The sequence below is a fragment of the Mirounga angustirostris genome, unplaced genomic scaffold (assembly GCF_029215605.1).
Source record: "Mirounga angustirostris isolate CCGP_5_RB_7025 unplaced genomic scaffold, mMirAng1.0.hap1 SCAF_13, whole genome shotgun sequence".
Taxonomy (NCBI): Eukaryota; Metazoa; Chordata; class Mammalia; order Carnivora; family Phocidae; genus Mirounga; species Mirounga angustirostris.
The window spans coordinates 78,832,187-78,847,159 of NW_026991721.1; the positions used below are offsets into that span (position 1 = coordinate 78,832,187).

Consider the following 14,973-nt stretch of genomic DNA (forward strand, 5'->3'; position numbering starts at 1 on the left):
ATTGACACATTCTATAATTTAGGTTTTATTGTTCTAATTAGAAAGTACATCTGAAATTTTTTTTATGTCTGTAATATATTTGGAAATATTAATATAGCAATCAGGGTAGAGACTCTTACTGTTTTTCTAGTGTTGTCTCACTCACTGTATAACTTTCTAATTTGTTTCACAGGGGGACTTCCAGATTTAAACCTAAAATTACTTTTTTTTTTATTATGTTAAGTTAGCCACCATACAGTACATCATTAGTTTTTGATGTAGTGTTCAATGATTCATTAGTTGTGTATAACACTCAGTGGTTCATCAGATCACTCGCCCTCCTTAATGCCCATCACCCAGCTACCCCATCCCACTACTCTCCTCCCTCTGAAACCCTCAGATTGTTTCCTGGAGTCCATAGTCTCTCATGGTTTTTCTCCCTCTCTGATTTCCCCCCCTTCAGTTTTCCCTTCCTTTACCCTGTTGTCCTCCATGCTATTCCTTACATTACACATATGAGTGAAATCCTAAGATTACTTTTTAACAAATTACTTACCACTAACTTGGCTGTGCTGATTGGATTATTTTATTCAGTTAATAATTGAATCCCCACTCTTTGCAAGTCCTGTGGTAGGCTTCATGATCAGTGTGATGAGCAAACGTTCTAGAGAACTAATCCTGTGGTCTATATCATTATTTAAAAGTCTCATGTGGTTGGGCGCCTGGGTGGCTCAGTCAGTTAAGCATCTGACTCTTGATTTCGGCTCAGGTCATTATCTCAGGGTCTTGAGATTGAGCCCCGCATCTGCCTCTGCACTCAGCAGGGAGTCTGCTTGAGATTTTTTTTTTTTCTTTCCCTCTGCCCCTCCCTCCAAAATAAATAAATAAATCTTTAAAAAAATAAGTCTCATTTGGTCAAACTGCCTTGTGGCTTGACATTTTCCCTTCCATCCATATCTCCACCGTTTTAATAGTTATTTCAATGTGGGCATGATAATTTACTTAAAATTATTAGGGAGGCTTATGTAAAGAAGGGAATAAATCATTGATCATTGTCTGTTTTCTTTGTGAAGAACACTGCACTGGATGGTTGGAGGTATGAGCACACAGAGAAAAATAGGAGGCCCTGTTCTGTCCCTTGAGAACTATCCATTTGTTGGCAAAGAATCTGCAAACAACCTTGTGCAAAGTACCAATGCAACAACACACATATAAAGTGTGGTCCCTAGACTTTGAGGCCATCCCTCAAACTGTTAACCAGTCCACAATAAACTGAGTGCAGAAATTATGATTAAGCATTTGAAAAATTTATAGCAATTTGGAGAAGTCATTTTTTATCTATTGAGTTTAATAATAAAAAATTTGGACTCTGCATCTATTCTTTATGTTTATTATGTTTTATTTTATTATAACTTATAAAAATATCTGCCAATTAAAAGTTGAAAATTAAAACAAAATGATTTGACTCTTTGCCATTAATAGTTGTGAGGTAAGCCCTGACCTAGAGCAGATTGAGAAGATGGTGTGACAGCTCAGGTACTAGTTAGGGCTCTACATGCTGAGAACAAGACACTAAGGAGATAATTTGAGGAAGGAGTAATCTGGTAAAATTCATGAGATCCTGAAGAAAGGATACGTTCTGTGCATGATGTCAGGTACTAGAATGAGATATATAAATCAGATGAAAAGGGTAGAACCTTGCTCAGGGCTAGACAGACAGCCATGATGGAAAGAAGTGGGAAACAAGGTAGGTTGACAGGGTAGGGACTTGGCCCTATGGATGCACCAATTGTAGGACCTTGAAATCAAGATACTCCCTTTGTGTATCCTTGTACCAACATAACCCTGCTTCTGTGCAGGGTCATTAACTGATTAGACTTCCTTTGTTTTTTAGATTTACACCCTGCCTGCCATTATTAGCAAGAAAGAAGAAAGTAAGTTGTTTTAATAATTATTTAAAATTTTATCACAGATTTTTTAATCCAAAGGTTTTATGTGGTATTAAGAGTTAATTCTGGAAAAATAGTAGTAGCATATCATTGACCTGACAGTTAAACAAATTTAAAATTTTTATTCTAAGGAGTTGCTCAAGTCAAAGCCACTAGCTACTGGTGTTATAGTAACCAAAATTAATTTTTATTTGTTTTATGTTTGTTTACTTATAGGTATGCACCTTGCTTTATCCCAGGAAGAGATTTGAAGCAGTTGATATATAGTTTGATTTTTTAAATGTTTTTAATGGCAGTAGGGAGTTTCTTTATTTTAGTTTCCCTGTTCCAGGGACAAGACTGAAGACATGAATACTTTTTGCTGGTTTTAGGAGATTGTGCCCGAGAGTGTGATGTATAAAGACATTGTCATAACACATGGGATATATAGGAAAACCTATTGTCTCACTGTAGGACTACTGAATCCTTAGTATTAAAGCATTCTTAATAAACACATTTTATGTGTTTCCCATCTCATTCTAAATCCTCTTTAATCATCTGCCACCTTCTTGCCACCTTTTACTGTTGGTTATTTTAAGGTATTTTCTTTTTCATATACTCTACGTGGTCAGATTATTTGACATATAAAAGTTATTTTGTGTATTTGTTTCTAAGGTTATGTGTATATCTTCTAAAGCAATTTCAAGTTTTATTTAACTCAATTGACTCTCTCTCATGATGTCTAAATTTATTTTTAAAATAGGATTAACAATAACCCTGACTTTTAAATTGCTAATACAATGCAACTTAAAATGAAGTAAAGATAAAAACTAGGAAAGCACTCATTTGAAAGTCATAAATATTGAGTGTATGAAAAAGCCTATTATTTTAACTGAATGAAATGCTTCTTAGCAATTAATTTCAGAAATTATCAAAAGAAAAAACATGATTTAAAATACTCTTAATGTTGAAGACCTTAAAAATTATTTCCAGTTTTTATTCTTGCATTTCTTTATTGCAAATCAAGGAAAGTGATTAATATAAAATCTTCCATTGCCCATTTGTATCTAATCACAGAAATAATAACCAACAGATAAGCACCAAATGTTCATTCTAAACAATTACCTAAAGAGCAATATATTATATAAGTTGCATTTGAGTAGAGTTTGAAATGCGTTTCCTAATATTGGCTTCATTTTTCATATATAGTGTGTAGTTCTTTCAACTTCAAATGAACCTGCTCAAGGATGAATCCTTAGAAAACAACTGAACCTATATATGGTATTAAGTAAGGCTTTAAATGGGGACATGGTGAAGTCAGTGAGAATATAGTTGATCTTTAATGCACTTCTGGGAAGTAGGGTTTCTATCATAACTACGAAATTTGAATAAGAAAGTTATCACATGTACACTTCTTCATGCCATAAAGACTCTTCTAGAAATGTGCTTTCTCATGGCCTTAGCCACCTGAAACATCACTATACCACCATTTGTAATTACAAAATGGTGTGTTTTATTTTTATTATTTTATCTTAAGCTTTATTTTTTTTCAGCCTATTTTTATGTACAGATCTTATTTTATGAATGATTGTCCTAATTTTTTAAAATGTCATTTTAGTAGTAAATCTTATTCTCCCAAATGCAGCACCATAATAAGACAAGTTTCTGATTCTGGCTAATATAATCTTTCTAAACCGGTGGTATCTTCTGTAATCTAGTAAATTGGCTTATAAATGCTGAGATTAATATCCCTTTAAGTATTCTAAACATTCTAAATAAATTATATACAAAATTGTTTAGTGATATCAAAAGGTCTTACTATGTGGGCATAAAGCTTACTTATCCAAAATCACACTTATTTTGGTTGCTTTTCCACATTCTTGGAAACTCAAATTTGCTCACCCAAGGAGAATCACTACTCTGTTGAAAAGACAAGACTATGGCACGTGCCATCAATAAAAAGAAACTCTGACTAATGGAGGCACAGGATTGAATGTACCTTCCAGAAATAAGCTCCATGCAAGCAGTGGGGTGGACATTTTTTTATTGCCGACTTATGTGAGCAAGGTTTTCTAAACATGACTCAATCCAATATGCATTGAAGTCCCTTTCCCTGAAATGACCTAACTCTCAGAATAGTCGATGGGCTTTCCAGGTCCTCAGAATTTAATATTTTTGCATGTAATTTTAAATGTTTTACTACATCAAGTACTAAAATGTATTAGTGGAACTTTGAATCTCTTGCTCAGACTGTAATCTTCTTAATCTCTTTTATCCTGTGTCTTATCAATATACCACTATTTTACTAGTGATTTGGTAACTTATAGGGTATACATAAACACTCAGCAGTATTCCAGACTCAAGCATATGGTTCACCTGAGAGCAGCGTCATGTTTTCTTCCTAGTGACATGTCTGGAATTTTATTTGTTTCAGTTCAAAATTATATTCCAGTCATGATGAAGTTCTCAGACCTCTTTTTTAAGTCTTGAATTAATCATGTAAACTCATCATGTTAAGAGTGCACAGCAGCTTTTATCTTTATGTTCACCCCTTCTACCATTTTTCTATATATCATCCTGGTTTTTGAGATCTCTGTGTTCCTTTTTGACATTTGACTCCTCTCAAAAGTGAGGAGTTATATCAATTTCCATTTGTAACTTCTCTGTCATTTTGTATTTGAAACCAGTACTAGTCTTGATTCATTTGCCACCTTGAGGAGTGCATCTTTATAGCCTTGTGTAATGCAGATAGATTCTGTTTATCTTAAAATACTCTAGTTATCTATCCTTTGGAGATTAACTTTTTCATGGGATATGTTTGTATTTTTTGAACTGATGAAGCTAATAATGAAGCATAGGATTGTAAAATATAGAACTCAGATAAAGATTTGTTTTGACCGTCAACCATTAAAAGTGTTCATAATGTCTATGCTTTCTTTAAAAAACCTAAAGGTAATAAAGTAAAAACTATCTAACATCCTAAAATAGGCCATATTATGTATATGCAGATAATATATGCCATGAAATGAAGAGTTAAACTCTTCTGTGACTGTAGAGTAATGAGACTGTCTTTATAAACCTAACAAAAGTCTCAGTACTTTGTGGTTACTCTTACTTTACTGTTTTCAGAGTATAGATGCTGCAAATGAGACTAACATATAATTCAATAAAGATGACAAGTTTGACACTTCTTAATGAAAAAAAGCACTAAGTGTAAAAACTAAAGAATTGGTCAACAAAAGCTTTTCTGGTTGTAAAATATGCTTACTACTACAGTATTCTTTTCTTGAAATTCTAAGACTTTGGGACTTCATTAACTTTGAGAATAGCGATGTCTACCATCAATTTTAAACAAATACTATTCAGTTAAGAGTAGAACTAAACTATCCCTCAAGCTGTGCCATATCGGGGGCACCTAGGTGGTTCAGTGGTTAAGTGTCTGCCTTCGGCTCAGGTCATGATCCTGGGGTCCTGGGATTGAGCCCCGCGTCGGGCTCCCTGCTCAGCGGGAAGCCTGCTTCTCCTTCTCCCTCTGCCCGCTTGTGCGCTCTCTATTTCTCTGTCAAATAAATAAATAAGATCTTAAAAAAAAAAGAGTAACATATCAATAGTGCTCCATAATTTGAGCCCATCTTCAAAGAAACTAATTTTCCTTTTTTGTTGTTTTATTAAGTTTTTTATTTTAATTCCAGTAAAATATATTTTATCCCCCCTCCCATCTCCCCTCTGGTAACCATCAGTTTGTTCTCTACAGTTAATAAGAGTCTGTTTCTTGGTTTGTCTCTCTCTTTTTTTTCCCTTTGTTTGTTTTGATTCTTAAACTCCACATATGAGTGAAATCATATGGTATTTGTCTTTCTCTGGCTGACTTATTTCATTTAGCATTGTACTAACTCCATCCATGTAGTTGCCAATGTCAAGATTTCATTCTTTCTTATGGTTTAGTAATATTCCATTGTGTATATATATACCACAACTTCTTTATCCATTCATCTATTGATGGACACTTGGGCTGCTTCTGTAGTTTGGCTGTTGTAAATAATGCTGCAATAAACTTGGGGGGGTGTATATATTCTTTCGAATTAGTGTTTTTGTATTTTGGGGGGTAAATACCCAGTAGTGCAATTCTTGGATCATAGGGTAGTTCTATTTTTAATTATTTGAGGAATCTCCATACCCTTCCACAGTGGCTGCACCACGTTGCATTCCCACCAACAGTGCATGAGGGTTCCTTTTCTCCACATCCTCAGCAACAGCTATTCTTTCTTGTATGTTTTATTTTAGTCATTCTGACAGGGGTGAGGTGATATCCCATTGTGGTTTTGATTTGCACTTATTTCCCTGATGATGAGTGATATTGAGCATCTTTTCACTTGTCTGTTGGCCATTTGTATGTCTTTTTTGGAGATATGTCTGTCCATGTCTTCTGTCCATTTTTTAATTGGATTATTTGTTTTTTGGGTGTTGGATTGCATCAGTTCTTTATATATTTTGGATACTAACCCTTTATCAGATATGTCATTAGCAAATATCTGCTCCCATTCAGTAGGTTGTCCTTTAGTTTTGTTGGTTGTTGTCTTTTGCACTGCAGAAGCTTTTTGCTTTGATGTAATCCCAGTAGTTTATTTTTGCTTTTATTTCCCTTGCCTCAGGAGACATATCCAAAAATGTTACTACAGCTGATGTGGGAGAAATTACTGACTGTGCTCTCTTCTAGGATTTTTGTGGTTTCGGGTCTCACATTTAGGTCCTTAATCCATTTTGAGTTTATTTTTGTGTATGGTGTAAGAAAGTGGTCCAGTTCCATTCTTTGGTATGTAGCTGTCTAGTTTTCCCAGCACCATTTATTGAAGAGATTACCTTTTTCCCATTATATATTCTTCCCTCCTTTTGCAAAGAGTAATTGACCATATAGTTGTGGGTTTATTTCTGGGCTTTCTATTCTGTTCTATTGACCTATGTGTCTGTTTTTGTGTCAGTACCATACCGTTTGAAACAAATTATCATTCGTGACACACCTTTTGTGTCCCAAAACCTCCATCTTGGGACTAGTTGTTAACAGGGACAGAGGCAGTTGTCATTTTTCCTAAGCTTTCTTTCTCTGGCTTTCTCTCTTGGTGCCCTGAGCCTCGTCCCCAGTCAAACATGTTTTGTGTAGTGGTTTCTGAACTGGTCCTTCTACCTGAGGTTGAAGGAAGCGAGAACTGAGAAAGAAAAAATACTATATTCTCATTCTCTCATGCAGTTCAGTTCAACAGTATTCCATTGTATACCTACTTTATTCCAGGTATTGTGAATGGGGAAAAAAAGAAGTCCTTTCAAATGATGTTTTTGCTAATGAAAGTCATGATTTGGCCACATCCTAACAGTCACTCAACATTCAGTGTCATGTACATGTTCACATGTCCTCATGATTGGACTGGAAGATACTTTCAAAATTTCCCCCAAACTCTCAAATTTTGCCACTGTGTTTCAGTGACTTTCCCCATTTGTACTTCGGGAACATGTGCTTCCCAGCAATAAAGAAAAGAAAAATTAAGCTCATTATTATTTTAGACAATTGCCATCTATCACGATATTTTTGAGCTTCATACTGCTGTTTAGATAGTTTAATTCTGGAAGTTCTCAGATGTCCCCAAATTACATCCTCCTCCTCCTCACCACATCCTCCACCAGGCCTGTGATCAAATAATTTTGTTTCCATCTTGAGACCCAGGAAGGAGGGTGTGGGCCAGGGCTGTGGAGAGTGAACTGCTCATCCTTTAGGGAAAAGAGAGATGGTCCTGTGGATATCACAAATACCAATAAATGTACTCATTTCTTTTTTCTGTTTCTTTCAAGCTTGGATAGTATGCTATTAGTTATCTGTGATAAGTAGCCTTTTAATCTGAAATGGCAGATTAGAAAAGTTAATTAGAAATTAAAGACAAATGTTGCTTTGTTTTGTCAACCCTGAGAAGGTACTGTAAGGCCAAGTAGATTACATCTGTTAGGACATGCTGGGTTTTTAATTGGTGGGAAATTGAAGGTACAAGGACTTTTGCTTTGTTAGTTGTATAGAACACTATTCTTTTTCTCGTGGCTGTTTGAATTCTCTTGAGATTAATAGCTATTATGCTGTTAAACTGCCTTATGGAAACTTTATTTGGATTTCTATAAAAGCTTTAGCCCTGAATAGTTTCTGGAGGAAAAAATAATGTTTACACTTAACTTTTGATTGAATATACAAAGTTCTTTAAGTTAGCTTGTTTTCTACTTCTACCCCTGAAAGCCAAGCATCATTAATATTATAGGGTTTCAATTTCTAGGAAGTTGGTGGTATTTGTATTCTGCATATCCTTCTGGCCCTTTCTTAGCAGGGAGACATGAGGCTGAGGGCATCTGGGGAGGAGTTGACGAAAAGTTTGCTCCTATTAACTAAGTACTAACCCTTCTAGAAGCAAGGGTGCTTGCATAACCCACCTGCACACCAGTGACAAGCAAACCATTAATCAATAAGCACTTATTGGCTGCCTTTTCTGAACCAGGCATTGAGCCCTGATTAAGTAATCTGTATTTCTCCTATGTAGGATGGGTATGCTCCACTCTCTACTGTTGAAGAATTATGATAAATTATCAGCCTTTAATGAATGATGTGATTTGTTTTTGTAAGGACCCTTTCCATTTATTATTTCAGTGGAACAATAAGTTTTTTTTTTTTTTAAGCTATAAAGAACCTATTTTTGTTAAATTCCCAATAGCACTGACATTAAATGCAATAACCTCTTCATGGCTTTAGGAAGTTGCTTATTTTCTATTACAGAATGTATTTTCCCCAACTTCCCGCAGAAACACCACTCCTTGTGACTGCCTCCTACATCAGGCACTGGGAGACAGAGAATACTGTAGCCTGTTTAGTCCATGTTTCCCTCTTTTCCCCAGACCTTAGCAGAATTGGCAGAATCATATTGACTCTTAGAGTCTGCTGGATAATGGCCTTTGTCACTTCCATTCATATTTCACTGGTTAGTGTCTATCACATGGCTGAGCCTGTCTCTGAGGGAGCTAAGAAACATAATCTTCCTGAAGGAAGGGGCAACAAATACAGGGGCACAGTAATCCCAGCCTATTGCAGTCTGTTCAGTTCCAGTGAGAGGATGTGTTTGTTCATTGTGATTTACTGAAATATGATGAAAGTGCACAGACATTTTTTAATATCCAACTTATATTTTCAGTGGCCAGCTAGGTTACAGGGCCTGAGTGGTTTATACCTGGTTTACATTTGTTTCAAGAAATAGATTATTACTTGGGCTCCAAATATTTAAAAATAAGTAATATATTATATCTTTTTGAAAAGTAACACTCCTGGCAGACAGTTTCTCAAGCCCCAGTGACTAGTCATGCCTAAAGAATGCCTTGTTCACGTAATTTACGTATGTAGATACTTCTGTTTTCCTCCAGCTGCTGCTGCTGATAGCCAGCACTTCTATGACAGTTACTATGTTGCAAGCACTATCCTAGGAGACTGGCAGATGTTAACATATTTCATCTGTGAACAGTCCTGTGACAAAGATACTTCTATCATCCTTACTGTATAGCAGAGGAAACTGAGGCACAGAGAGATTAAAACTATGCCCAGTAAAACAGCAAGTAAGCGAGAAAGTAACTACTATCTCTTAAATCTGGTTAGAATTAATGGCTGATTGGGGCACCTGGGTGGCTCAGTTAGTTGTGCATTTGACTCTTGATTTGGGCTCAGGTCATGATCTCCAGGTCCTGGGATTGAGCCCCACATCAGGCTCTGTGCTCATCAGGGAGTCTGCCTGAGGATTTCTTTCTCTCCCTCTGCCCCTCCTTTCCTTGTGCACTCTCCCTCTCTCTAAAAGAACTATTGAATGACTTCGTTTGTCATTTCTTCTACTATTTTTCTTCATATAGCAGTGATGTATGGATAGGAGCACATGGAGAAGGAAACTAGCATTTAATTAGGTTTGTTGTTCTTCAGTGCTTCACGTGGTTTTGTCTTCGTTTTACTACAATCCTTTAACATATGTGTTATCATTTCTCTCATCTTATAAATAAAAGAACTAGAGATCACAGACATTAATAGGCACACTCCCATTCATACAGCAGTAAATACTAGAGCCGAGAATCAGCCCCAGATTCAATGTGGATGCTATCTCTCCACTAAGCAACCTCCTTATACTCTTTCAGGCAATACCAAAGGGTGTTCAGAGGAAACAAAACAAAAATGCATGGTTGTTTTCTACCAATATAGTATATTCTTCCATATCACTGAATTGATTGATAGTGTTTTATTTACTCATGTCATGTGAAAGGAGCTAAAGCACAAGATCTTGGGATCGGTACAGTGGCACCCATGAAGTGACCTGACATTCAGACTGAATGTCTATAAGATTTTATTCTTTGCAGGAGCCTGTGATACTGGTTCATTAGAATAGACTGGGGTAGTGCTGCCAACTATCCCATTATACCTTCAATATAGCCTGGTTATTGTTTATTCTTCTCCAAGTGAATACTTAAAGAAATTCTGTTTTATCTATCAATTGATCGATAGATATAGATATATATAGAATACCACAATTGTCTTCATTCATTTTGCCAAGGGCAAGTTTTATTGACATTTTTTAATAAATGATTTTCTCTTTCTTAATCTTTATTGAAAAGTTGGAACAATGTGACCTCAAGAACCAAACATTATAAATGTCAGGAACTTGCAGTTTTAATTGATGAAAAAAAAGATACTAGTGTATCCTTTTTAACTGGAGCTATGTTTCTTGGTTCAGTTTTTGTTGTTGAAAATAATTGTTTCCTTACCTCTCCACTTACTTGTTTTCTTATGTTCAATAAATATTTTAAAATACCAGAATGTGTAATGTTATGATTGGCCTTGGGGTTATTGGAATCACAAAATCCCTATTTGCCATCTAAAAGAAGTTTTACTCTCATGCAGGTAGTAAACTCTTATGTTTGTTTAAACTATTCATTCTTGTATTGTTGAGTTTACCCAAAGCATTGACTGAATTATTTTCACCTGATATAGGGCCCTGGGGACACAGAAATAAATGAGCCAGTTCTTATGGGTAACAATACATATTTTAGTATGGGCATTTTAAATGTTTTAATCTATTGGTTTTTTTAAAAAATTCTAAAGAACTGTATTTTTAAAAAACGTCTTAACTTTCAAAGTCCTATGAATAAAAATGATAATTTCTACCTTCTGTCTTCTTTTTACTTACAGTTTGCATGGATCTTTCCAAAGTTCTTTTCCTAAGAAAACAGAAACATTCATACACTCAAATTTTACATTTTAAGAAATTGGGTCATACGGTCCTGTTGATTACTTTTTTTTAATCTAATAACACATAATAAATTTCTTCTCAGTTCAGTTCTACTTTTTTCGGCCATGGATTTCTCAAACCTGAAAGGTTTCAGTGGTTTTCTATGTCTAGGATTTCTTAAAAGTTTTCTGTCTATTGTTAGCACAATTTTTTGATACATATTTTTTATCTCTGGATTTGTGTGGAGTTACATGAATGTTTAATCCCCCATATTTCTTTAATTTTTATTCTTTGTGTTTTTATTTTATTATTCTTATGTCTTAAATTTTAATTCCAGTGTAGTTAACATCCAGTGTTATTTTAGTTTCAGGTGTACAATACAGTGATTCAGCAGCTCCATATATTATTCAGTGGTCATCATGATAAGTGTACTCTTAATCCCCGTCACCTGTTTCACCCATCCTCCCACCCACCTCCCCTCCAGTAGCCATCAGTTTGCTCTCTATAGTTAAAAGTCAGTTTCTTGGTTTATCTCTCTCTTTTTTTTTTTCTTTGCTCCTTTGTTTCACTCCTTAAATTCTACCTATTATTGAAATCATAAAGCTATTTGTCTTTCTCTGACTGGCTTATTTTGCTTAACATCATACTCTAGCTCCATCCATGTTGTTACAAATGAAAGATTTCATTCTTTTTTATGGCTGAATAATATTCCATTGTATATATATATACCATGTCTTCCTTTTTCTTTCTTTTTATGTATATGTGAATTTATTTCTTCAACAAAAATGTAAATTTTTATAATAGTTTTTTATTTTAATTCCAGTATATCTAACATACAGTGTTATGTTACTTTCAGGTATACAATATAGTGATTCAACAATACCATACATTACTCAGTACTTATCATGAGAAGTGTACTCTTTAATCCCCATCACCCATTTGACCCATCCCCCCTCCCATCTCCCCTCTGGTAACCATCAGTTTGTTCTCTACAGTTAATAAGAGTCTGTTTCTTGGTTTGTCTCTCTTTTTTTTCCCTTTGTTTGTTTGTTTTGATTCTTTTTTTTTTTTTTAAGATTTTATTTATTTATTTGAGAGACACAATGAGAGAGAGAGCACATGAGAGCGGGGAGGGTCAGAGGGAGAAGCAGACTCCCTGCCGACCAGGGAGCCTGATGTGGGACTCGATCCCGAGACTCCAGGATCATGACCTGAGCCGAAGGCAGTCGCTTAACCAACTGAGCCACCCAGGCGCCCTGTTTGTTTTGATTCTTAAACTCCACATATGAGTGAAATCATATGGTATTTGTCTTTCTCTGGCTGACTTATTTCATTTAGCATTGTACTAACTCCATCCATGTTGTTGCCAATGTCAAGATTTCATTCTTTCTTATGGTTTAGTAATATTCCATTGTGTATATATATACCACAACTTCTTTATTTTATTTATTGATGGACACTTGAGCTGCTTCTGTAGTTTGGCTATTGTAAATAATGCTGCAATAAACTTGGGGGGGGTGTATATATTCTTTCGAATTAGTGTTTTTGTATTTTGGGGGATAAATACCCAGTAGTGCAATTCCTGGATCATAGGGTAGTTCTATTTTTAATTATTTGAGGAATCTCCATACCCTTCCACAGTGGCTGTACCATGTTGCATTCCCACCAACAGTGCATGAGGGTTCCTTTTCTCCACATCCTCAGCAACAGCTATTCTTTCTTGTATGTTTTATTTTAGTCATTCTGACAGGGGTGAGGTGATATCCCATTGTGGTTTTGATTTGCACTTATTTCTCTAATGATGAGTGATATTGAGCATCTTTTCACTTGTCTGTTGGCCATTTGTATGTCTTTTTTGGAGATATGTCTGTCCATGTCTTCTGTCCATTTTTTAATTGGATTATTTGTTTTTTGGGTGTTGGATTGCATCAGTTCTTTATATATTTTGGATACTAACCCTTTATCAGATATGTCATTAGCAAATATCTGCTCCCATTCAGTAGGTTGTCCTTTAGTTTTGTTGGTTGTTGTCTTTTGCGCTGCAGAAGCTTTTTGCTTTGATGTAATCCCAGTAGTTTATTTTTGCTTTTATTTCCCTTGCCTCAGGAGACATATCCAAAAATGTTATTACAGCTGATGTGGGAGAAATTACTGACTGTGCTCTCTTCTAGGATTTTTGTGGTTTCGGGTCTCACATTTAGGTCCTTAATCCATTTTGAGTTTATTTTTGTGTATGGTGTAAGAAAGTGGTCCAGTTCCATTCTTTGGTATGTAGCTGTCTAGTTTTCCCAGCACCATTTATTGAAGAGATTGCCTTTTTCCCATTATATATTCTTCCCTCCTTTTGCAAAGAGTAATTGACCATATAGTTGTGGGTTTATTTCTGGGCTTTCTATTCTGTCCTGTTGACCTTTGTGTCTGCTTTTGTGTAGTACCATACTGTTTTGATTACTGTGGCTTTGTAATATAGCTTGAAGCATCAAATTGTGATATTTCCAGTTTTGTTATTTTTTCCAAGACTTCTTTGGCTATTGAGGGTATTCTGTGGTTTCATACAACTTTTAGGATTCTCTGTTCTATAGTTCTGTGAAAAATACTGTTGGGGGGGCACCTGAGTAGCTTCGTTGGTTAAACATCTGACTCTTGCTTTTGGCTCAGGTCATGATCTCCTGGGTCCTGGCCCAGGAGTGTCAGGCTTCACACTCAGTGGGGAGGAGTCTGCTTGAAGATTCTATCCCTCTGCCCCTCCCCCTGCTTACTCTCTCTGTCTCTCTCAAATAAATAAATAATAAATCTTTAAAAAAAATGCCATTGGTATTCTGATGGGGATTGAATTAAATCTGTAGATTGCTTCGGGTAGTGTAGACATTTTAACAATATTTATTCTTCCAGTCTATGAGCATGGAAAATCTCTCCATTTATTTCTGGCACGTTCAATTTCTTTCATTAGTGTTTTATAGTTGTCCATGTACAGATCTTTCACCTCTTTGGATAAGTTTATTTCTAACTATTTTATTATTTTTGGTGCAGTTGTAAATGGATTGTTTTCTTAATTTCTCTTTCTGCTGCTTCATTGTTAATGCAAAGTGCACCGGATATCTGTATATTGTTCTTGTATCCTGTCACTTTACTGAATTCATTTATTAGTTCTAGTAATTTTTTGGTGAAGTGTTTAGGGTTTCTTTATGTATAGTGTCATGTCATCTGCAAATAGTGAAAGTTTTATTTCTTCCTTACCCAATTTGGATGCCTTTTATTTCTTTCTGTTGTCTGATCACTGTGGCTAGGGCTTACACTACTACATTGAGTAAAAGTGGTGAGAGTGGACATCCTTGTCTCGTTCCTGACCTTAGGGGAGAAGCTCTCAACTTTCCCCATCAAGTATGATGTTTGCTGTAGGTTTTTCGGATAAGGCCTTTATTATGTTGAGGTATGTTCCCTCTAAACCTACTTTGTGGAGGGTGTATATCATGAATGGATGTTATACTTTGTCACATGCTTTTTCTGCATCTACTGAAATGATCATATGGTTTTTATCATTTTTCCTATTGCTGTAATGTGTCCTGTTGATTGGTTTGTGAATGTTGAACTGCCCTTGCATCCCAGGAATAAGTCCCACTTGATTGTGAATAATTTTTTTAATGTATTGTTGAGTTTGGTTTGCTAATATTCTGTTGAGGATTTTTACCTCTATGTTGATCAGAGATATTGGCCTGTAGTTCTCTTTTTTGTGTGTGTGTGAGGTCTTTATTGATCTCTTCTATTGTTTTTTTGTTCCGTTTCTA

General features: G+C 35.5%; 1 protein-coding gene across 8 annotated transcripts in view; it reads left to right on the forward strand.

Annotated features, from left to right (window-relative positions):
- The window catches only part of ARHGAP42 (Rho GTPase activating protein 42), a 319,552-nt gene that overhangs the window by 234,001 nt on the left and 70,578 nt on the right, over window positions 1–14,973 (forward strand). For all 8 annotated transcript variants that reach the window (XM_064577200.1, XM_064577196.1, XM_064577197.1 and 5 more), the window contains one exon: window positions 1,874–1,913. In XM_064577200.1, coding sequence (XP_064433270.1) covers window positions 1,874–1,913 — 40 coding nt within the window. The remainder of the gene's footprint in view (window positions 1–1,873; window positions 1,914–14,973) is intronic.